The 23764-nt window shown below is 48.2% G+C and overlaps 1 protein-coding gene across 3 annotated transcripts in view; it reads left to right on the top strand.

Annotated features, from left to right (window-relative positions):
• MTA3 (metastasis associated 1 family member 3) overlaps nucleotides 1–23764 on the top strand; it is a 228140-nt gene that overhangs the window by 4889 nt on the left and 199487 nt on the right. For all 3 annotated transcript variants that reach the window (XM_048495449.1, XM_048494638.1, XM_048493832.1), the window contains exons 2-4: nucleotides 5212–5279; nucleotides 10148–10241; nucleotides 14377–14503. In XM_048495449.1, coding sequence (XP_048351406.1) covers nucleotides 5212–5279; nucleotides 10148–10241; nucleotides 14377–14503 — 289 coding nt within the window. The remainder of the gene's footprint in view (nucleotides 1–5211; nucleotides 5280–10147; nucleotides 10242–14376; nucleotides 14504–23764) is intronic.

The raw sequence follows: 23764 nt of genomic DNA, 5'->3' as shown, positions 1-23764 counted from the left end.
CAAACCAGTTTTGTCTGTCAGTCTTTCCCCTGCAAACTGGACTGTGGTGATAACAGTTAATAAAAATGTGTGTGAAGTGCCATTAAGTCACAGTTGACTTATGGTGACATAGTAGAGTTTTCAGGGTAAGAGATGGGCAGAGTTTGTTTGCTCTTGCCTATCTCTGCTTAGTGACCCTGGGCTTCTTGGGTGGTCTCCCACCAAAAACTAACTTGAGACAACCCTGCTTGCTTCTGAGATCAGGCTTGCCTGGCTCATCCATTCCAGGGCAGTTTATAAATAACATATCCCAATTGCTCCCACTGCTTATGTTTCATGAGATGCTGTACTAAGTAGAACAGTGATGGCGAACCTTTTAGAGACCGAGTCTCAGGGGCAGAGCAAGGGAAAACTGCGTCCAGGGCACGTGTGCGCCCCACGTCCCTGCCACGCCATGCCTTGGAACGCCCCAAAAACACTCCCATCACACCCCTGGAATGCCCTTACCATGCCCCCGCAGGGTCACACATCCCTCGTCTCCTTGACACTATGCCACTGCTGAATGCCCAAACTGGGGCGATGGTGCGCATGCCCACAAAGAGAGCTCTGAGTGCCACCTCTGGCACCCGTGCCATAGGTTTGCCACCACTGAAGTAGAAAGACAAAAGGGAAGGAAGTAGCTAGATGCAGTCAAGTTTGCATCAAGTCACAACAGGACCAAAGTTGCTCTGTTCCTAGCAAATAATGTAGTCATGATGTCCTTGATTCAGACTGGAACTGTAGTGCAGGTGTTAATGGCACCATCCCACCATTTCTCCACTTGCAGATTTCTGCTTAAACTCCAGTGTGGACCTGAGGCCAGATACTATGTCCTGTTTTTATCTCCAGAGGAGGGGACTAGTCAGGGAGGACATTTTCATTGAGAGAAATAGTAAGGCAGGCAAATAAATGTTAATTTTTCCTTCCTTAGTGTCATAGCCCACATGGCTCCCTTAATGTTTACATTTTATGGCCGCATTGCATATTGGAATCTAATCAAGAGTCCTCAATGTCATATGCAGTTCAGTCTTAGAAAGTGAATTGAAGGTAACATAAAGATCTAAAGCTATACTCCTGTGCACACTTAGCGTGAGACTGAAAGTTTCTTCTGAGTAAGTATGCTTAGGATTGGGCTCCAAAATCTCTCTTTCTCTCTTACCTCCCACTTTGATTATTTGTTATAGAAACAACTCCATTGAAAGCTAGGTAAAGGCTTGCATGGTCCGGTTATTCTTAATTAGGTCATAGCCCTCACATGGGGTCATGAGCATTTCTTAAAGGCTTCCTCAGTGTAATGGTTTGGAAAATGTGGAAAACTGCTTGCTTTGACAATGTGCTCACTGCCTTGTGTGCATTTTGAATGAGTCACACTGAATAATTTTGATTCTCATCTCTGCCTTGCTGTTCAGTACACTCCTTTGTTGACATTGATAGTAAAACATTTACTTATCACCATTTTGTGTTTTTTTAACTTTAGCACTTTCCCTGAGATTTTTGTAATTTATAATTTTTACTCTCCCCATCTGGATAGGGGCATAGAGGAGAGAGGTGGAAAGGGTCCAGTCGCACTTTCTGTATAAAATCCTTGGCGTGGCCCATTCTATCCCCTATGCGGCCCTGTGCTTAGAAACAGGCCAGCACTGGCTGGAAACTCTGGCCTGGTGCCGTACATTCAAGTTTTGGGCCAGGATTTGTTTTAATTGGGATGAACTGGACTATACATCCCAGGGACTCACCATTCTCCACACAACTCAATGGTGGGTTAAAATCGAAGCCAAACTCAATGAGCTGGGCATCCCCTTAGAGGACCTGCTAATGTTAACAGAGCAAGAGGTTTATGAGGTTATCAAAAAGAGACTTTTTGACAGAGAGTTTTGACAGATGCTAGAGGAAGCTAATAAAACCTATTCCGTGATCTCCCTGGGAATACTCTTGGATAGGTTAACCGTAGCCCGGTATCTTTATCTCCTGGTTGAGGCCCGGTGGTGTAGAGCAATCACCTTAGCTAGGTGTAATGCCCTGCCTTCTTCCCTTAGTCTTGGACGCCACCTTGGAATTCCACATAAAGACTAAAGATTAAGCAGAAGAGAATGATGAAAGCAGAATTGAGCATATATTGTGGAGAAAGGGGAGTATAAATGTAGTACGCTAATACTTAATATGGCTGAAGATGAGGGGCAGATAATATTTAAGTTGGTGGATGGATGAAAGAAGATAATGAAACAGGGAAAGGTGAGGATATTGGGGATGCGAGGTGGAGGGAAAGCAGAAATAGCATGGAGAAGTGAATACAGTGGAGAGCAAGATGCCTGTTTCTAATTCTTGTGTGCTCCCTACCGTGAAATGGGGTTTGTCTCAGTGGCCAGCACTGTGCTACTTGACTAGATTTTCCAGGGAGAGGCTGCCAGGGTAGAGAAGAATGGAAAACTAAAGGCTAGAGGCAGAAAAGTTTGTTAGGCTATTGGATGAGAAGGAAAGAAATGGCAGGAAAGGCTAGATGCTGGGGTATTTTTCAGTGAAGGAAAAGAGGAAATAGTGTGGGAGGGAAAATGTGATGCCTGCTGCAAATTCTTGTGGGTACCCCCACTTGTCAGTATATCTAATTTTCAGCATGACCAGCTCTGTAGATAGTTAAATCCAGAGACTGGAGCTATGAACAGACAAGACAGATCTTTCTACAAACCTAAGAAAAGCTCCAAGTTTGCAGAAAAATCTGAAATGTAAAGAAATATATTATATATTATATATATAAGGTTTAAAGACCTCAGTAATAGAAGTAGTGTCTGTAGCTTTAAAAGTGAATGGTCTCTCTGTGGCCATTTTGGAGGTTCTAAGGAAATTATAACAGTATTGCCAGCCTTCTAGTCTTGGTTTCTCTCAGGAAGAGGTACCATATATACCAGTGATGGCGAACCTATGGCACGGGTGCCAGAGGTGGCACTCGGAGCCCTCTCTGTGGGCACGCGCACACAGAGTTCATCATGTGGGGGGCGGAAAATCATCCCCCCCCCTCACACACATCTAGGCTGGCCTGGGCCACTGAACACGACATGTGCGCACTGCGGTGAGGAAGGAGGACTCGGCTGGCGGGCCTGGTGCCTGTGGTCCGGGTGGCTGCTGCCCAAGGTGGGGGGCGGGGGGAGGCAGAGAAGGCAGAGATGCTAGAGAGGCACAGAGCGTTGCACGGGACTTGCTGGAGGCTAGAGCAGGCTGGCCCCTGCTCGAACGGGTGGGGCAGAGGAAGAGGGAGCCAACCAGTTTTTTCTAAACTAAAATCTCAGCATTCAGGTTAAATTGCCGGGTTGGCACTTTGCGATAAATAAGTGGGGTTTGGGTTGCAATTTGGGCACTCGGTCTCAAAAAGGTTCGCCATCACTGATATATACTCATGCATGTTGACTTTTTCAGCACATTTTTAATGCTGAAAAAGCTCCCCTCGACTTATATTCGGGTCTTATACTCAAGCATGTATGGTAACTGTATGTAGTTAAGCTCTGTTTGTGTAACCCAGGGTCCATTAGGGGGAGCTAAAGACACAGATTTTCCATATAAGGAACGAAAGGCTCCATTTCCTCAGAATTAAGAGGCCTGTATTTCAGGTATGAGAATGTTTGTATTAATTTTTGAGAAGGGGATATTGTGTTTATATTGATTGACTATTTGTATTTTGGTTTCCTGTTATAAAATGTTATAATGGGTGTTGCCTGTAGCTGGAGCCAGTCAACTTCATAGAGTTCAGTTAAAGAGTCCAGGAGCCTGTATACAGCTAGACTACAGAGAACTGTAAAGGACTGAGAGACCCTGCTAGTCTGTTTTGCATAGCAGGCCAGAACTATTATATGTTGATTAGTGTTTCTGTATTGGTTTGCCATATTTCATTGTTATACTGCACACTATTGTTTATGAAACAGAAAACAGATTTAAAGTTTCTTTTGTTGTGAATTTGTTGTGAATTTTAAGGGTCACAAGGTGGGATCACACTGTCAAAGACTTGAATTCCATTTCTGATACTATCCCTCTTAAAATCTAAGTTGGGTTACATTTGGACATACAGACGACCAGGATGAATCCAGTTTTGAAGGATTTCAACTCTTGTGTTTTAGCTTGGTTGCTGATTGAGCTTAAGGTTTTTGTACTTTTAAAGTTATGATTCAGTGAATTGGATCTGATTTTTTTATCCATGTATATCAAATGGAACTTACACATGAATCACAAGTAGTCAGGTTCCTTGGCTAATGAATTTCCAGATTTTTCCTATTATCAACCACTATACAAAAAGATTTAATGGATGCTGTTGTTTTGTTATGGGACATGTCATATTGTGAGGTGGTGCCAAAATGCGTTGGTGTAGTTATGAAGAATGAGGTTGTGGCTGTAGTGTGCACAACTGAAACTTTTGCGAAGTAGTTCTGATTATGGGTGCTGGAAAAGCCTCAATTGATTTTTCAGTAAGTGAGAGTTGTGCTTCCTGGAACACAGTTTTAACAATTTGTGAACTGTAATAATAATATATGGAGAAAGAGTGAATGATGGAACATTAGGAGAGCCCTTCTGGATCAGACTAGCGGTCCATCTAGTCTAGCATCCTGTTTCACACAATTTCCAAAAGTTGTCACGAAGGACCAACACACTGGTTGTATTGTGTTGTATTAATATTTTAGAAAATATTGTTAATGGCTTGAGCTGCCATATAAGACTAGTATCTCAGAAATGTTAATAGTACAGTCTAATCTATTATCATGGGCTGCTAACTTTCTGGAGTGTGTAGATTTATAAAATTGAGCGGATTAGCCAAAAAAAAGGCCAATTCAAGATCCCATCCCTTTGAAAGTTTATGCATCTGATTCAGAACTGGCTTTGCTAGCCCTAAGCTGATTCATTTCAATTCTTTGAAATTGGGTGTCATATATGAATATCCCACAGAGCAAAATGTAAGCCTATGTCTAAATCTCTGTGGGACTGAATAATTAGTGATGTTCCAGTCAGTTAATCCTGATAGCTGCTGAAAATTCATAAATGCTAAACATCTATAATATAATAATACCACATATTTTGTTAACCTTGAGCATAGAAATAATTCATATGTGAACTTGAGTCTTAACACAAATGTCTTGCTTTTTCAGATTATTCATTTTGTGCGGGGGGCGGGGGGGGGAGAAGAACTTCAAATTTAATTTGACTTTTTTGTTACAGATTATGTTTTTTTTGAAAATTCTTCAAGCAACCCATATCTGATCAGGCGAATTGAAGAACTTAATAAGGTACATGAATATGTAATATTAGTATTATTTGACAAGAGTTGATATGCTTTCAAGTGGAATGAAAAGATGCAGTTCTTTGCCAAAATTTGGAAATCAATGTTTTTCTTGCTCTTGTGTGTGTATGTTTGGGGGAGGGGGAAGGGGGGTTCCAAGAGATGCCTTTGTTGTAATATTTTGTGCAATTGGAAAAGAAAAATACAGTGATCTTTACCATAATTGAAAACAAAACCAAGGCATCAAATGGATCATTTCACTTTTCATAGATTGATGGGGCTTTTATATTCATATAATCCTGTCAATCCCTGACAGTTTATTTAAAGGCAGAGCAAAGTCTTCTGGAGACAGACAGGAGCCAATGAAACTGGAATAGTGCAGGGAAAATCAATCATTCAATCAGCATTTATGACAATCAAAAGATCAGTCAGTGTCAGTGTAACCGCAGATATAACATTAAAATACAGATATTAAAATTCATAAGCTTATTGTGCTGTAATTAATTATGCATAAAAGTTTTAATAAGTTTGGAATATTTGCTTTCTTATGGACAAGGTCTCAGCACAGAATTTGGCCATTTTAGAGGTGGACTCATTGGAGTAGTCGGCAAGGAGGAGGTATGTCTAGAATTTTCCAGATCGTCATAGCAATTTAGATAGAGTAAGGTGAGATTAGAATGGATGTCCTTATAAAATGGATAGTACAGTAGCCCATGTTTCACTGTTTCAGCTGCATTCAGTTGGCAGGAACACAGACATTGAGGGAGGACTGAAGACAGGCAGTTAAAATAGACCAGGAGCAAAATCTTTGTTTTGATTCCCTATCGCTGGGTAGAGATATGCCTGAGCTCTGTCAGCCTGAAGAGCTGTACTCTAGGTCTCTTATTTTAAATTTTTCTTTAGCTCCAGAGAACCACAATGACATTTTGCTAAGGGGGAGAATCCAAGACATATTTTATTCTCAACCACATCTATTTAACCTGAAAGAATTAAGGAGGTTAATATGGACAGGTTAAAGTTAAACTTCAGCTAAAAACAGATAGCGTGATCCCAGGTATGAGCTTCCAATGATACTGTCCTGATCCTGTTCTAAGAACTGCATTTGATGCACAGTGAGGAACACCATATACACATCTAAGGAATTTAGATTGAATTGCTTCTAAGGGACAGAAGTCTGTGTATGAAAAGGTTTGTGAACCAAGAAGGAGATGAAGTATCACTTTACCTTCAATACTTTAATTACATAGAAAATAGTGAGCCCCTTTCAACTGGAATAATCTCAGAATAATTGATGCCAGTCTTTGGTAATCTTGGTCATCTGAGCACTCTGTAAGCTTGTCAATTGAAACATCACACCTAAGTATTTGAAGACGTTCTCGTGTTCCATATTGTGTCCCTTGATCTGCCATCTATGTTTAACATCTGATGAAGACTAGAATCTTGGTCTTTTGAAAATTCATTGTTAATTATTGCTCTTTGCAGTATGCAGTAAGAGCCCAAAAGGCTCTTCTAAGCCCTACTTCAGAATAGGATAGAATGATTGTATCATTTTCTTACAAAGGGGTATCAGCCTGTTTTCTAAGTTGGGTGGACAGAAATCTGGATTTGACAGATCTTGAACTATTGAATTAATATAAAAGTTAAATAGCAGAAAGCCCAGAATGCAGTTCCACAATGTCCTAGAATGCAGCCTCATTTCACTCTCCTTGTGACAGGGACTCTAGAAGATAAGTGGCCATGTATATTACAGTCGAGAAACTGTTTTTGTATTTTGTGCAATGTATGAATAAAAATGAGAAGTCTTTCATAGGGCCTGGTGTAATATTTCATTGTTAGGTAATGTAAAATCAGGCACTGATCCAGGGAAGAGCAACTGGGCCTAAAACCTGTTTGTTCTTCAACTATGATATTCTCTCAATCTAACCAGTCCCAACATTTCATAAGTTCCTGGTGTAAAGCTTACTTACTTCTCTCAGCAGACTGATTGTCCCTTTTTTATATATATTGGGAGGAAGATAGTTGCTAGACCCCAATCTGTATTGTCTGTGCAATAGTTGTAAAATGTGTGGCCAGCACAGGTGCCCACCACTCATTATTTCTTTTTATTAACTTTAGCAAATTAGTATTTTTTTTATTCCTGTTATTGTGACTGGGGGCCAAGGAGGGAGATTTTCTAAATCACCACAAGGCAAAACCCCTAAGGTTGGCTCCACTGCATTAAGTGCTTGAAAACAGGTCTTCCAAGAATTGGCGGGGATTGCATAAATCATCTGGGAGTATACAGGAGAAATTAACAGTCAATAATTTAGATATGTCACTGAAGAACAGCTGGATGTCAGAAGAAAGTACACTAAAGATTCGCTGGACACAGGCTACAGGACCACGGATAGTTCCAAAACAGGCAACCGCTCCAGCACCTATTAGAATTAAATGGAAGGCACAACTCAAGCCCCTTCCGCACATGCAGAATAATGCACTTTCAGTCCACTTTCAGTGCACTTTGCAGCTGGATTTTACTGTGCGGAATAGCAAAATCCACTTTTAAATAGTTGTGAAAGTGGATTGAAAGTGCATTATTCTGCATGTGCAGGAGGGGCCTAAGTGTCCATTTGTCCGACCCATAGACACTGCTGCCATTTTATAGGTGAACCTGGGCCATTTAAAAATGTTGTAGGGCCCATCCTGATTAGACATGAAGTGTGACAAGGATCAGGTGCTCTTGTTTCCTCCCCCCTCCATCATTTGAAATGCCAAAAACATAGATTAGTATTGGACCCTGATGTCTGGATTAAGCTTCACCCTCCTTGGTGACTTCTTAAAGGGACCCCCCTCTGGCCTGTAGCCTTATGTTGTATAGCTTCTTGGCAAGTTTCTTGGTATCTTTAGTAAGGATGACAGAGTTAACATTAGATCCTAGGTGGTAGCTCTGGCTCAGGAGCTTCCGGTTACCTGCATGAGTGGTCTGTGTTTAATTTGTACCATTTCCTCTCTGTTATGCTTCTTCATAGACAGAGCTGAAGGACTTTATCTGAGGACTGGATACAATATTATGCTGTTGAAGCTATCACAGCTTGATGTAGCAAAGTTTAAAGATTAAAATGTACTTTGTAAGCTTTTTATGTAATCTCCATTAGAAAGCTCCATAAGAGAGAAAGGCAACCAATAAATAATTTAAATAAATAAATGACAAAATAAAATGTACACATTCTCTCAAAGAATTCCTGGTGATCATCACTTGATACGTATTGATTACAACTTTGAAACTAAGCTTTTCATATTGGCATCTATTTACTGGCTTGAATCCATGAGAACTTTTCCATGGGATTTCTTTGTAGCCAGTTGTCTCCCAGAAACAGCATTTGATGAGGAATTTGGTCTGCTGCAAGAAGGGGGAGATGAGAAAGTTTCACTTCACAATTAGAAATCCCATGTTAATACTGCAATCCAGATGGAAGGTGTGTGCAGAGGTTGCCGGGGATAGCGCTGCAAAGGTGGCACCATGTTGCCTCTATGGGGACTTTGAGTGGCACCAAAAGTAGGGAAAGTCTAAATCTCTCCACCTGCCTGAATTGCCCTATAGAACAAACAGGCTTATGCCACACGTAAATCTGCAGGGCTGGAGGCTGGCATTCCTGGAGTGGAATTCTGGTGGAATCCCTGGGAATGCGCCAGCTCACCCCACCCTGTTCTGGTGTCAACTCAGATGCCAGCATAGTTCCACAATGTCCTAGATTTCTGGGTTTGCCCGCCATGGAGCTGTGGGGTGGTGGGATGCTGGCGCTTTCACTCTATTTGCCAACATGGGTGGAGGGGCAAACATGTTGGCACAGCCCTCCTCTGCTCCCACAGCAGAATCGCCCCCCGCCCAATTAGGATTGGGCTGTAAAACTCCAGTTGATTCAACCATTGTTATTATTTAATGAAGCAATTCCTCTTTAGAAATAGAAAAATGTAATTGAAAAATAACACACCGGGAAATTTTCCAGAAAAGTTTCAATCCTATATCTTTGATGTATAGTTTTAATTTATGCTCTCTGATTTCTGTTTGTTTCTGTGTTGCTTATTTTCTTGGTTCTGCTGAATTGTGATGTTGTTTTATTATTTAGCACCATTGTTTTATTGATTTTGAAATTTGATTATGTTTGTAAACCTCTGCAAGGACCTTTTAGTTGAGAGATAGCATATAGATATCACAAATGAGTAAATAGTGACTGAACATTTTTCATTCGGTGAGTTTTAGTATACCATAGTAGCCAATACAGGAAAGGACTTGTAGTTAAAAAAACTTGGGGCATCTAGTTGTAGTACATCCTAAAACAGGGAGAATTATGAAACCCAGCTTCTATGTAGAAGAGTTTCTACATCCAGTAGAGCTCTTCCCTTGGTTGGTTAATCTGTGAAAAGGGACTTCTTGCCATCCCATCCATGGACTTCGGTGATGTGCGGGAAATAAATGCACAGATAAATAAATAAAATACATACGTGTGTGGGTGTGTGGGGAGCGGGGGGCTCCACCATGCATATCCCTTTTTAGGCCAAAACAGGGAGTTGGTACACAGGTGGAATCCTTTCCCAATAGCCCTCAGGTCATGGGTTCAATATTTGCTGTGGGCTAGAGTACTAACACCAGGATATAGAAACTTGTTACTCAGTCATTCAGTAGAATAATTAAAGAAAATCCCAACTTCTGGTACTACATTGAGGGAATACAAAAGTTGAGAGAATGGTGAAATGAAGGAAATGTGACCTTGGGGGAAGAATAATATGAACATGAGATCACCTGGCAGCTTGAAATTTTCTTTGTAAGGAGTTGCTTGCACCTCTTAAGGGGGACTGCTTTCAAGTTTATTTATTGATTTACTTTTGTTTTTACAGACAGCCAATGGCAATGTGGAAGCAAAAGTAGTATGTTTTTACAGACGTCGAGACATTTCCAACAGCCTCATTATGCTTGCAGATAAGCATGCAAGTAAGTTGATTGATTAATTTGTCATTACTATACTCTGATTTTTAATGCCATTAACTCATTAATGGTATTTTTCTTTGTGTCCAGTGTTTTGAAAGTTGACCACTAATTAGTTTCTTGTCTTTTGCCAATGGTTTTAATTTTTTTTCAGCAATAAAAATAGTTCAGAAATTATTGTGTGGCCTAAGATTTCATTCATAGCAACTATGATTTGACTCTAGAATATTGTTGCTTCAGAGCAGCTCCTCTAACTTTTTTCCAATTGTTTGAAAGTGGATTTTGCTATTCCACATTTAAAGTGCATTGAAAATGGATTGAAAGTGCATTATTCTGAATGTGTGGCAGGGGCCTGTGTGTCTGTGTAAAATGCCTTCAAGTCGCATCTGACATATTGTGTTCAGTAATGTTTCCAAGGCGATAGAACAGTGATAGCGAACCTTTTTGAGACCGAGTGCCCAAATTGCTACCCAAAACCCACTTATTTATCGCAAAGTGCCAACACGGCAATTTAACCTGAATACTGTTTTTAGTTTAGTTTTTAGTTTAGAAAAAATGGTTGGCTCCAAGGCACGCATTACTCGGGAGTAAGCTTGGTGGTAGTCGGTTGCTTCAAAGCAACTTTTCCAATGGGTGAATCATGACCCTAGGAGGGTTTACTCAGAAGCAAGCCCCGTTGCCAGCAACTGAGCTTACTCCCAGGTAAAGGATCACGTTTTAGTTCTTCCCATGAAAATCAGTGGGGTTTAACAGCACTTAACAGGGTTACCTACACTGCTTCCCCAAAACTAGGTCTTAGGTTTAATGCTAATAATCAAGCCCAGCGGCCCAGGCCAGCCTAGATGTGGGGGGGGGGCACTCTGTTTGCGTGTGCCCCCAGAGAGGGCTCTGAGTTCCACCTCTGGCACCCATGCCATAGGTTTGCCACCACTGCGATAGAAGAACTGAAGTGGTCTGCCATTGCTTTCCTCTGTAGAGCAACACTGGTGTTCCTTGGTGGCCTCTCATCCAAGTACTAATCAGGGTCAGCCCCATATAGCCTCTGAGATCAGGCTAGTCAGGGCCATCTAAGTCAGGGCACTTCACACTATAAAGGATATTAAACTGCTTCAATTACAGTCATTTTAGTCTTGTTTGACAACTTAAATATGCCCTTGGCCAAGCTCAGTTTAATACCTAGCATCAATCTTTGTTGTCATCTCAGCAGGTTGATCAACTTTTTTTTAAAATTTAAACCTTTCTACACATATAGCACACCCAGTCTATCCAGAGCATCTGAATCAGAATTTACATAGTTCAGGCAAGTCTCTGGGGCTATTTATTTATTTATTTTTAGTTTCCTCACTTTTATGGCAGTAAAAAAAATCGACATAGTATGATAACACTCTAGTTGCAAATAGAATCAGTTTGTTAAGCAGAAACAGAATTCATGTCACAGCAATTCTCCTTTTATCTTTGTGGTCTGACTCTTCACCTGGAATTTTCATCTCTTTATATTGTTAGAGTGGACTATTGTGTTGGTTTTGGGGAACAAATCAGATGATACCATGCCATGCATAAATATCCAATTCAAATTAGTTGCAGCATCAAACGCCCCACTCATCAGTTTCCTAGGGCCTATTCCCTTCTGTGTTTATATTTTGAATTTAACGGCAAACATCAGTTCTACTTCTGTTTCTGTGCCCACCATGTATTTCAGTTTCTAATTTCCTTCTATGTTGCTAAAAGTAATTATGATGGAGTTTCTCCTTTTCAGAATTTGCCACAGCTACTTTTCCTGTCATGTGTTGCCTGTATCTGATTATAAGATATAGCGACTTCCCCACCCTCATCAGCTTTTTCGTAAATTAGTAGGAGTAGGTTGGGAGTTGTGTCACAGGTTCAAATGTCTACTCCTTCATGAAGCTGACAGGATGACTGTAGGCCAGTGACTCTCAGCCTTAGTTATCTCACAGATAGGATAAACTGAGGGGAGGAGAACTGCACTGAGTGCCTAGGCGGATGGGCAGGAAAAAACTGCAGTGGTTAATGGAATGGGAAGATGGATGTCACATTCAAGTATGTTTAATTTTTCTCTTCCTATGTGCCATACTTGGAGACAGTGACTGGAAGAACTTAATGTTTTTTTTTTAAAATAGTAAAGATCATTTGTGAAGTGTGTATTCAACATGTAGGATTTGATTTCCTGCTCTTCCAGTTCCTTTTTTCTCACTTCTGTTTATCGAGTGGAAGTATATCTCAATTTAATGTGAGACCAAGGGTATGTGCTTTCAGATCACTCAGATCTGTATCTCTGATTGAAACAAACAAAAACCCATTGATTAAAATCAACAACCAAACGAAACCTTGATTAAAATTTGGCAAAAATCATATTTACTATGGCGTTAGACCTCTTCTTTCATTTTCTTTTTTAAAGAAATGTATATTCAGTTTGCAAACTAGATTTAAACTAGAATTAGTGCTTAGGTTAAATATGCTTCAACTACAGAATTTTATTTGAACACTATACAGGTTTGCATTTATATACTGAGCCTTGTTTCTTATTTTGACATTTTATTTCAAAAAATGTTTTAATGGTTGCTAACTGCACTTATTTTGTCAGTTGTGTAATTAACCTGGAAGTTGACACTATTCATGATAAACCAGGTAACAGCAGTGGTAGTTAAATATATCTCTGATTGTCTGATGTTGGGAGAAAAAGCAGGAAACGGTAGGGTTGTTTTGATGCCCTGCTTGTAGACTGCCCATTCTTGATGGACAAAATCCCAGCAACAACATCATTCTTAACAAACTGTAATGCTGTATAAGCAGTTGTTTTCCGTCCTTGGTTCCATTGGGTGCATGCAGCATACAGCCCTTAGGCCAGCACTTTTATATTCACAATAGAATCCTAGTGAAGAATGCTAGATGTTTTGAAGATAGGCCAGTTTAAAATAACATCTAATCAAAAGAGTAATGGCTTCACTTACAGTGTGCACTTCTCCCAACTATGGTTAGATAAAGCAGATACAATAGGAGCCTATGGAACTATAGCAGAAATAATTAGCATCTGTAAGAGAAGGGATATGTGCTATTTCTTGCCCATTATGAGGGCTAATATCTTTCTTGGATGTTAATTAGTTCAGTGGTATCTTTGTAACTTCCTTACTAATCCTCCACAAATTCTATGTTAATCTATGCTTTGCCTGTCCAACAGCAGGTGAAACGTATTGGGGGGGAGGGGTGCTTAGGAATGTTGTATATGCGTACTCTAGTGGGTTTATGAGCCCTATGAAAGGACATACAGTGAATCCTGTGTGCTATATGATCAGTTACCTTTTTTAATACTCCCAATAAAGAAAGTGAATTTTTATCCTCCCAACAAAGTGAATTTTTACACATTGCAGATTCTTGTGTGGTGGAAGTAAAATTGTGACCTGGATTTCAGAATGCATTTTTGAAACTGCTGCATTCTGAATTGTGGGTCAGAATTTAAGTTCTGCCACAGAATAATGTGCAATATATAACAAATTCACTTGCTTTGTTAGGAGAATAAAAGGTATATCTCCTTGAGCTGTTTACAGGAAGCCTGAGGTAAAAATGTAGAAGTTGGACATGTATTTTGTATTTTCACAGGCATCATGTTGATCTGATTTCTGTGCAGTCTAGTGATTGGCTAAGCCATTTTTATTTAACCTCATTCATATTTCTTCTTCCTGTCATTCCTGGGCTCTAGATTTCTTTTCCTTGGAAAAAGGTTGCATACTTACAATAATGAAATATTTGTCTCACGCAACTGCATTTTATGTGTTGGGCAGATTCTTTAGTTTTCACTATGGCCCCTTCCACACATACAGAATATTTTCAATCCACTTTCAATGCACTTTGAAGCTGGATTTTACTGTGCAGAATATCAATATCCACTTTCAAACAGTTGTGAAAGTGGATTGAATGGGCATTATTCTGCATGTGTGCAAGGGGCCTAAGACTCTTCAGGAGATTCTCTTGAAACTTGCCATCTTTTGAATGCAAAACATGTCCCCTTGTCACTGATCTATTGGCTCCCTCCAAAGCTAAGATATAGTATTTGTGCTTGAATATTCAGAACTGAAGTGTTTGTTGGATTATTTCTTTCAATCTACTCCTTTCTTCCTTCCTGCAGAAGAAGTCGAAGAAGAATGTGAAGTTTCTAAGGAAGTAGATTTGACTGATAAACAGAAACATCAGTTGAAACACAGGGAGCTGTTTCTGTCTCGCCAGTATGAGTCTCTTCCTGCAACACACATCAGGTAAGAAGCTACTGAGAACACAAGTGGAATCATGTTGTGGATATAAGTTCCTGGTTAAACTGTGTGTGCTGGTAGCTCCATGGAAACACTTTGTCTTCTGTCTATCGAATGGATTTTTAGTAGCTGCTTCCCTCATTTACTGCCTTTCTGTGCATGTTTCCTTGAAGAAAAGCAGTGCTTAAATAAGAGGGCACAATTGTTCAGGGTAATTCAGACACTCACAACCTTGATTACAGGACCCAAATCTCATGAATATGTAGAAGGGGTGCAAAGAACCTCTGAGAAAAGGAAATCCCACCGCTATCCTCTCTTGAGCCTCAACACTTGATATGTCCCTTTAACTCTGTCATTTGCTTCTTTCCTGCCATCTACATCTGGTGTTTGGAGCCCTCTTGGCTATTTGCTTGTTTTGGTTTCCATTCCATTGCTTGAGTGCTTGCATGCCTGCCCACTTTGGTATCCCTTTCCTCTCTCACTTGCCTGCTTTGAGTTTGCCTGCCAGTGCCTTGCTTTCTGACCCACCTGTCCACCACATCCATTGTGCTGTGTGTGTGGGGAAAAGAAGCAGGTATATGGTAGTAGACAAGCTGGACCCAGTGCTACGGGGAGTGGAGTAAGTGATTTAGAGTGGAGGCAATTTTGCCTCTTCTTATCTGCTGGTTTTCAAACCTGAACTTTGGCATTCTTTTAAATGAGATGTCTGTACATGCACAAATGCCATTCATAATGTTTGTGATGCCTTTCATTCTCAAATTAATTGTTCTTCATAAAATAAGCTTTTTCTGTAACCTGGGATCACTTTGGTTTGCAGATATGTATTTTAGCCCTGTGTGACTTTCCTCCCAATTGATTGTTTTTTATCTGTGCAGCTGTTCCCTCTTATGGCTGTTAGATGTATGATTATGTCCCAAGCATGTTTCCTTGTTCTGTGATGATTACTAGTGCTGGGAAAGTTACAGTAGTCTTTTGGTATGTAAATGTAAGTGCAGTTTTTGAAGTGTGGGCTGCCACTGCTGAATAAAGTATATATCTGTCACTTGTGGTCTTGATCTAGTGAGCTACTTTATTTAGCCTTGTGGTTTTCTGTGCCCATGATTTCCTGAATTTTGGAATTAAATTTCTGTATAATGCAGAGGAGTCTGCTGTTCAGAAAAAAAGTCTTAACCATATGGAATCCATCAGATTTTTCCCCCTTTGCATTGGGACGTTTATGTGATAAACTATGCAACATCGATGCGTGAAGATCTTTGAGTGTGGTAGTGGGAGAAGTTTGTTTATTTGAACACATGAAGATGAAAATCAAGAATATATCATTATCTTTGGACCTCAGCATGGAATGAAATAATTTTCTATCTCACTGCATCATCCCTGACTTTTAAGAACTTTAACACAATATTTATAAGGTTTCCTTATCACTTTTTAACCTCAGAATAATTTTGTAAGGTAAATCTGAGTGAGCGTGACTGGCTTAAGTCACAAGTGGCAGTGGTTTACAGAATGGTTCTGGTGGGCTTTCCAGGCTGTGTGGCCATGGTCTGGTGGATCTTGTTCCTAACGTTTCGCCTGCATCTGTGGCTGGCATTTTCAGAGGTGTATCACGACTTCCCTCTGTGATACACATCTGAAGATGCCAGCCACAAATGCAGGCGAAATGTTAAGAACAAGATCCACCAGACCATGGCCACACAGCCTGGAAAACCCACCAGAACCAGTTGAATCTGGCTGTGAAAGCCTTCGACAATACAGTTTACAGAATGGTTTGGGTTATGAACTGGTCTTATGAGCACCACAGTACCATAGTCCATAATCTAGCCAAAGGGTCCCTAATTTTTGGAATTTGTGGGCACCTTTTGGAATTTTGACAGTGTGGTGGGCACAAACACAGAATTGCTGCCACGAGAAGCAGAGGAAACCCAAGTGTAGGGGGCGAGAGGAGTAATTTTAAAAAATACATCAGGGAAGACTGCCATCAAAGCAATATTATTTTAATCAGCACAGCCAATCATAAGAACACCAGAAAAACCATGCTAGATCAGACCAGGGCCAGTCAAGCTAGCAGGTGCTTCTAGGAAGCCCACAACCAAGGCAACTTCAGCAGTATTCTGCTGCCTATGTTCCACAGCATTTAATATAAGAGGCATGCTCCTTTAATACTGGAAATCATAAGGATGCATCATGACTTCTATCCATTTTGACTAGTAGCCCTGGATAGCTCTGTCCTCCATTAACCTGTCCTCTCTCCTGTTAAAGTTTTCGAAGTTAGTGACTATCACCACATGTGGGGGCAGGGAGTTCCATAATTTAACTGTGGTTTGTGTGAAGAAATACTCTCTTTTGTCTGATTTTAATCTCTCATCCTTCAGCTTCAGCAGATGACTGTGTATTGTAGTCTTCTGAGAGAGGCAGAAAAACATCTTCTTGTCCATTCTCACAATGTCATACATAATTCTGTAGACCTTTATCATGTCTTCCTTTACAGCCCAATCCAGATGGGGGAAAGGGAGCTCCAGCTGGAGCAGCAAGCCTCCAGTGGAGCTCCAAGTAGAGTAGCAAGCAGCAAGGCAAAAATCCATAGGGAAAACAGACTTACATAGTGGGTGATCATGGTACAAGTCAGAGGGCTACATAGAGGCTGTTCGCATGAAAGTCTACAAGAGTGCAGTGAAGGAGGCAAAAATATTTTTTGCTACTACCATTGCCCTGTGATCTCATGCCTGGCACAATTGTTCAGGGTAATTCAGACACTCACAACCTTGATTACAGGACCCAAATCTCATGAATTGGCATTTAGCTGTGAGGCTTTTGCGAGCTTTTTGACATAAAATCTTGTCTCTCTGCTGCGACCTTCCTGCCACATTTAATACGGTAAATGAACTAGAGGCCCCTTGCCTGTCTTCTGGTCCTTGTTTAGACCAATTCAGACTGCTTGACCACACTGATGTCGACAGGATTCTGATTGCTACTTGATCCACTACTTGTCCCCTTGGCCCATGCCCATCCTGGCTGGTGAAGATCAATGAGGAAGTGCTATGGGACACCCTCTTCAAAATTATCAACTTCTCCCTTGAGCAAGGAGTATTTTCAAGGTGGTTAAAAGAGGCAGTAGTCCTCCAGCTCTTAAAAAGACCATCTTTAGATCCTTTGGATCTGGCCAATTACTGCTCAGAATTGATCATTCCTGGGTAAGGTAATTGAGAGAGCGGTTGTGGAACAGCTACAGATTTTTCTAGATGATGCAAAGGTGTTGGATCCCTAGCAGTCCGATTTCCATGCTGGTCATAGAACGGAGACCATGTTACCTGCCACTGTGGATGAGCTCCAGCTCCACTGCCAACCTGAATGGAGAAAAAGCCATGTAACACAGACTCTTGCAGGGTGAGGGGGAAGTGAATGAAATTGCCCTCCTGCCTTGTGTGGCCTTGGAGTCACTTCAAGCTGGTGCAAGGAGCTTTGCATCAATGAAATGGATATATTGGATCCAACCCACTATCTTTAAAACAATTACCTCTTAACTGGCATGAAGAACAGAAGAATGCATAATTTACTGTATCAGACAAGAAGTCCATTAAGTACTGAGCATTATTTCCCACAGTGGTCTTATAGATACTTCTGGAATGGTATAAGCATGACAGAGTGCAGGTGGCTATTCTCAGTTCTTTATTCCTAGCTTTTGGCTTTCAGGTGGTAGATCATCTCCTCATACCCTGTTTCCCCGAATATAAGACATCCTCTGAAAATAAGACATAGTAGAGGTTTTGCTGAAGTGCGAAATATAAGGCATCCCCTGAAAGTAAGATGTAGCAAAGTTTTTGTTTGGAAGCATGCCCGACGAACAGAACACAGAAAAATAAGACATCCCTGAAAATAAGACATAGCGCATCTTTGGGAACAAAAATTAATATAAGAAACTGTCTTATTTTCAGGGAAACACGGTAGCTCTGAGAATTACTATAGCTCTTCTAGTCAGAGGCCCCTTTTGCACATGCAAAATAATGCGTTTTCAAACCACTTTCACAATTGTAAGTGGATTTTGCTATTCCGCACAGCTTCAAAGAGCACTGAAAGAAATTTGAAAGTGCATTATTCTGCATGTGCAGAATGAGCCAGAGTTTTGCTTAGTTAATAAAGTAAACAAATGTGTTGATATTCTATAAGCATTTAGGGAAAGGAAAAATAATGAAGCATGAAATGTGATCTCTGTTCATTTTCCTTTTGACACAGTTTAAATACTAATTGTATAGTAGAAAATAACGTCCTGTTGATATTGTGAATTCTCTTTGAACAGATTTGTCATCGTACTGAATGATTATTTTTGAAGTTATTCTTGAGGCAGAAAAGACTTTGGTTCTGGTTGAGGACAGCTGGATACTTTATGTCTGGATACTTGATATAAAATTGTGATTCACCGCAGGACAACTAACCTCATTCATTTATTTTTTGTAGTTATTTTTTCTTTTGACACTGTAAGTTAGCATTCCTTTTAAAATGCAAACTGGAATCTATTTTATTTCTTAACAGATTCTATATTGTGGCCATGCAACTTTGATATGCCTGTTCTGCTCCCCAAGTGAATCTATTTTTGATGCCCTGTACTTGGCTAGGACAGAGTGGGGGAGACACAAGCCAGGTTCAACAGTTCTTACAATAGGTTTATTACTTGAGAGAATCAAGACCCTAACTCCTCTCTTGGGTCTATCTAATCTGAGTACTTGCTTGTCTTGAGCAGGTTTGAAGCTGTAGTGTAGACTGTGTCTTCTCTTGGCTGCTTTCAAGATAGTCCACTGTATCTTGCTTCCTTTCAGTTCTTTTAGTCTTTGACTAGATTTAACTGCTGTTAAACTTAACTTGTGCTCTATGGACCACCATATATTAATAAGTACGTCATGAATAGTCCAGTCTCCAACTACCCTTAGCACCTCACTCTGACTGACTGGCTAGAACTGAAACGGGATTGCTAGGTAAAGAAAAGAAACTGCCTATTGGGAAATGTCTTAAAGGGACAGGGGCTAACTAAAACACCCTCCCTTAGAAGACTTAACAATGAACTAAACCCATACTAACTATGGGGAAACTAAAGCTTAATGGGGAAATAACAAAAGCCTCTGTGGGGGCATGACAATGCCATCATTTGGAATACTGTCTACAGTTTTAGTTCCTGTATTTCAAAAGGGTGTTGCAGAGCTGGAAAAAGTACAAGAGCGAGCAGCAGATATGACTAAGAGATTGGAGCACCTTTCCTATGAGGAAAAGCTGAAGAGTCTGGGACCTTTACTTTGGGCGGGGTGGGGGGAAGGGTGGCTCAGGGAGAACATTATATACAAAGTCAGTGCTGGGAGGCAGCATCAGGGAAGATCTTGATTCCTGTCCTTTTTATTGTCTCTCATAGGCAACTAGTTGGCTGCAGTGTGAAACAGGATGCTGGATTAAATGGGCCACTGTCTGGTCCTATTTTCTTTCTGTGTTCTAGATGAAAAAGTGTCCAAAATAATTTTATAGAAACCTCTGGAAGAGCATGACATTATGAATGGATTAATGGAATTCATTTTCCAAAAATGTAAACCTCGCATAAATACCAACTAGTCCTTATTAAGAGCAGCAGTGGCATAGTGGTTAAGAGCAGGTGTATCCTTTTGATGTGTAGATTGCTAATCTCAGAGAAACACTTCCAAGCAGCTGGTCAGTAGTTACAGCTTGGATTGTTTCTTCTACCCAGCCCCGCGGCCTCTGTAAGCTGTGCCTCCTGTACTCTGCCTGACTGGCCATTTATTCTGTTAGGGAGCCATTGTTCTCAGTATTGTCGAAGGCTTTCACGGCCGGAATCACTTGGGTGCTGTGTGGTTTCCGGGCTGTATGGCCGTGTTCTAGCAGCATTCTCTCCTGATGGGGGGGGGGTGGGGGGGGGGGGGGGTGGGGGGGGGGGGGGGTGGGGGGGGGGGGGGGTGGGGGGGGGGGGGGGTGGGGGGGGGGGGGGGTGGGGGGGGGGGGGGGTGGGGGGGGGGGGGGGTGGGGGGGGGGGGGGGTGGGGGGGGGGGGGGGTGGGGGGGGGGGGGGGTGGGGGGGGGGGGGGGTGGGGGGGGGGGGGGGTGGGGGGGGGGGGGGGTGGGGGGGGGGGGGGGTGGGGGGGGGGGGGGGTGGGGGGGGGGGGGGGTGGGGGGGGGGGGGGGTGGGGGGGGGGGGGGGTGGGGGGGGGGGGGGGTGGGGGGGGGGGGGGGTGGGGGGGGGGGGGGGTGGGGGGGGGGGGGGGTGGGGGGGGGGGGGGGTGGGGGGGGGGGGGGGTGGGGGGGGGGGGGGGTGGGGGGGGGGGGGGGTGGGGGGGGGGGGGGGTGGGGGGGGGGGGGGGTGGGGGGGGGGGGGGGTGGGGGGGGGGGGGGGTGGGGGGGGGGGGGGGTGGGGGGGGGGGGGGGTGGGGGGGGGGGGGGGTGGGGGGGGGGGGGGGTGGGGGGGGGGGGGGGTGGGGGGGGGGGGGGGTGGGGGGGGGGGGGGGTGGGGGGGGGGGGGGGTGGGGGGGGGGGGGGGTGGGGGGGGGGGGGGGTGGGGGGGGGGGGGGGTGGGGGGGGGGGGGGGTGGGGGGGGGGGGGGGTGGGGGGGGGGGGGGGTGGGGGGGGGGGGGGGTGGGGGGGGGGGGGGGTGGGGGGGGGGGGGGGTGGGGGGGGGGGGGGGTGGGGGGGGGGGGGGGTGGGGGGGGGGGGGGGTGGGGGGGGGGGGGGGTGGGGGGGGGGGGGGGTGGGGGGGGGGGGGGGTGGGGGGGGGGGGGGGTGGGGGGGGGGGGGGGTGGGGGGGGGGGGGGGTGGGGGGGGGGGGGGGTGGGGGGGGGGGGGGGTGGGGGGGGGGGGGGGTGGGGGGGGGGGGGGGTGGGGGGGGGGGGGGGTGGGGGGGGGGGGGGGTGGGGGGGGGGGGGGGTGGGGGGGGGGGGGGGTGGGGGGGGGGGGGGGTGGGGGGGGGGGGGGGTGGGGGGGGGGGGGGGTGGGGGGGGGGGGGGGTGGGGGGGGGGGGGGGTGGGGGGGGGGGGGGGTGGGGGGGGGGGGGGGTGGGGGGGGGGGGGGGTGGGGGGGGGGGGGGGTGGGGGGGGGGGGGGGTGGGGGGGGGGGGGGGTGGGGGGGGGGGGGGGTGGGGGGGGGGGGGGGTGGGGGGGGGGGGGGGTGGGGGGGGGGGGGGGTGGGGGGGGGGGGGGGTGGGGGGGGGGGGGGGTGGGGGGGGGGGGGGGTGGGGGGGGGGGGGGGTGGGGGGGGGGGGGGGTGGGGGGGGGGGGGGGTGGGGGGGGGGGGGGGTGGGGGGGGGGGGGGGTGGGGGGGGGGGGGGGTGGGGGGGGGGGGGGGTGGGGGGGGGGGGGGGTGGGGGGGGGGGGGGGTGGGGGGGGGGGGGGGTGGGGGGGGGGGGGGGTGGGGGGGGGGGGGGGTGGGGGGGGGGGGGGGTGGGGGGGGGGGGGGGTGGGGGGGGGGGGGGGTGGGGGGGGGGGGGGGTGGGGGGGGGGGGGGGTGGGGGGGGGGGGGGGTGGGGGGGGGGGGGGGTGGGGGGGGGGGGGGGTGGGGGGGGGGGGGGGTGGGGGGGGGGGGGGGTGGGGGGGGGGGGGGGTGGGGGGGGGGGGGGGTGGGGGGGGGGGGGGGTGGGGGGGGGGGGGGGTGGGGGGGGGGGGGGGTGGGGGGGGGGGGGGGTGGGGGGGGGGGGGGGTGGGGGGGGGGGGGGGTGGGGGGGGGGGGGGGTGGGGGGGGGGGGGGGTGGGGGGGGGGGGGGGTGGGGGGGGGGGGGGGTGGGGGGGGGGGGGGGTGGGGGGGGGGGGGGGTGGGGGGGGGGGGGGGTGGGGGGGGGGGGGGGTGGGGGGGGGGGGGGGTGGGGGGGGGGGGGGGTGGGGGGGGGGGGGGGTGGGGGGGGGGGGGGGTGGGGGGGGGGGGGGGTGGGGGGGGGGGGGGGTGGGGGGGGGGGGGGGTGGGGGGGGGGGGGGGTGGGGGGGGGGGGGGGTGGGGGGGGGGGGGGGTGGGGGGGGGGGGGGGTGGGGGGGGGGGGGGGTGGGGGGGGGGGGGGGTGGGGGGGGGGGGGGGTGGGGGGGGGGGGGGGTGGGGGGGGGGGGGGGTGGGGGGGGGGGGGGGTGGGGGGGGGGGGGGGTGGGGGGGGGGGGGGGTGGGGGGGGGGGGGGGTGGGGGGGGGGGGGGGTGGGGGGGGGGGGGGGTGGGGGGGGGGGGGGGTGGGGGGGGGGGGGGGTGGGGGGGGGGGGGGGTGGGGGGGGGGGGGGGTGGGGGGGGGGGGGGGTGGGGGGGGGGGGGGGTGGGGGGGGGGGGGGGTGGGGGGGGGGGGGGGTGGGGGGGGGGGGGGGTGGGGGGGGGGGGGGGTGGGGGGGGGGGGGGGTGGGGGGGGGGGGGGGTGGGGGGGGGGGGGGGTGGGGGGGGGGGGGGGTGGGGGGGGGGGGGGGTGGGGGGGGGGGGGGGTGGGGGGGGGGGGGGGTGGGGGGGGGGGGGGGTGGGGGGGGGGGGGGGTGGGGGGGGGGGGGGGTGGGGGGGGGGGGGGGTGGGGGGGGGGGGGGGTGGGGGGGGGGGGGGGTGGGGGGGGGGGGGGGTGGGGGGGGGGGGGGGTGGGGGGGGGGGGGGGTGGGGGGGGGGGGGGGTGGGGGGGGGGGGGGGTGGGGGGGGGGGGGGGTGGGGGGGGGGGGGGGTGGGGGGGGGGGGGGGTGGGGGGGGGGGGGGGTGGGGGGGGGGGGGGGTGGGGGGGGGGGGGGGTGGGGGGGGGGGGGGGTGGGGGGGGGGGGGGGTGGGGGGGGGGGGGGGTGGGGGGGGGGGGGGGTGGGGGGGGGGGGGGGTGGGGGGGGGGGGGGGTGGGGGGGGGGGGGGGTGGGGGGGGGGGGGGGTGGGGGGGGGGGGGGGTGGGGGGGGGGGGGGGTGGGGGGGGGGGGGGGTGGGGGGGGGGGGGGGTGGGGGGGGGGGGGGGTGGGGGGGGGGGGGGGTGGGGGGGGGGGGGGGTGGGGGGGGGGGGGGGTGGGGGGGGGGGGGGGTGGGGGGGGGGGGGGGTGGGGGGGGGGGGGGGTGGGGGGGGGGGGGGGTGGGGGGGGGGGGGGGTGGGGGGGGGGGGGGGTGGGGGGGGGGGGGGGTGGGGGGGGGGGGGGGTGGGGGGGGGGGGGGGTGGGGGGGGGGGGGGGTGGGGGGGGGGGGGGGTGGGGGGGGGGGGGGGTGGGGGGGGGGGGGGGTGGGGGGGGGGGGGGGTGGGGGGGGGGGGGGGTGGGGGGGGGGGGGGGTGGGGGGGGGGGGGGGTGGGGGGGGGGGGGGGTGGGGGGGG

The sequence above is a fragment of the Sphaerodactylus townsendi genome, linkage group LG01 (genome assembly GCF_021028975.2).
Source record: "Sphaerodactylus townsendi isolate TG3544 linkage group LG01, MPM_Stown_v2.3, whole genome shotgun sequence".
NCBI classification, from domain to species: Eukaryota; Metazoa; Chordata; class Lepidosauria; order Squamata; family Sphaerodactylidae; genus Sphaerodactylus; species Sphaerodactylus townsendi.
This window is presented reverse-complemented; position numbering and strand designations above follow the sequence as displayed.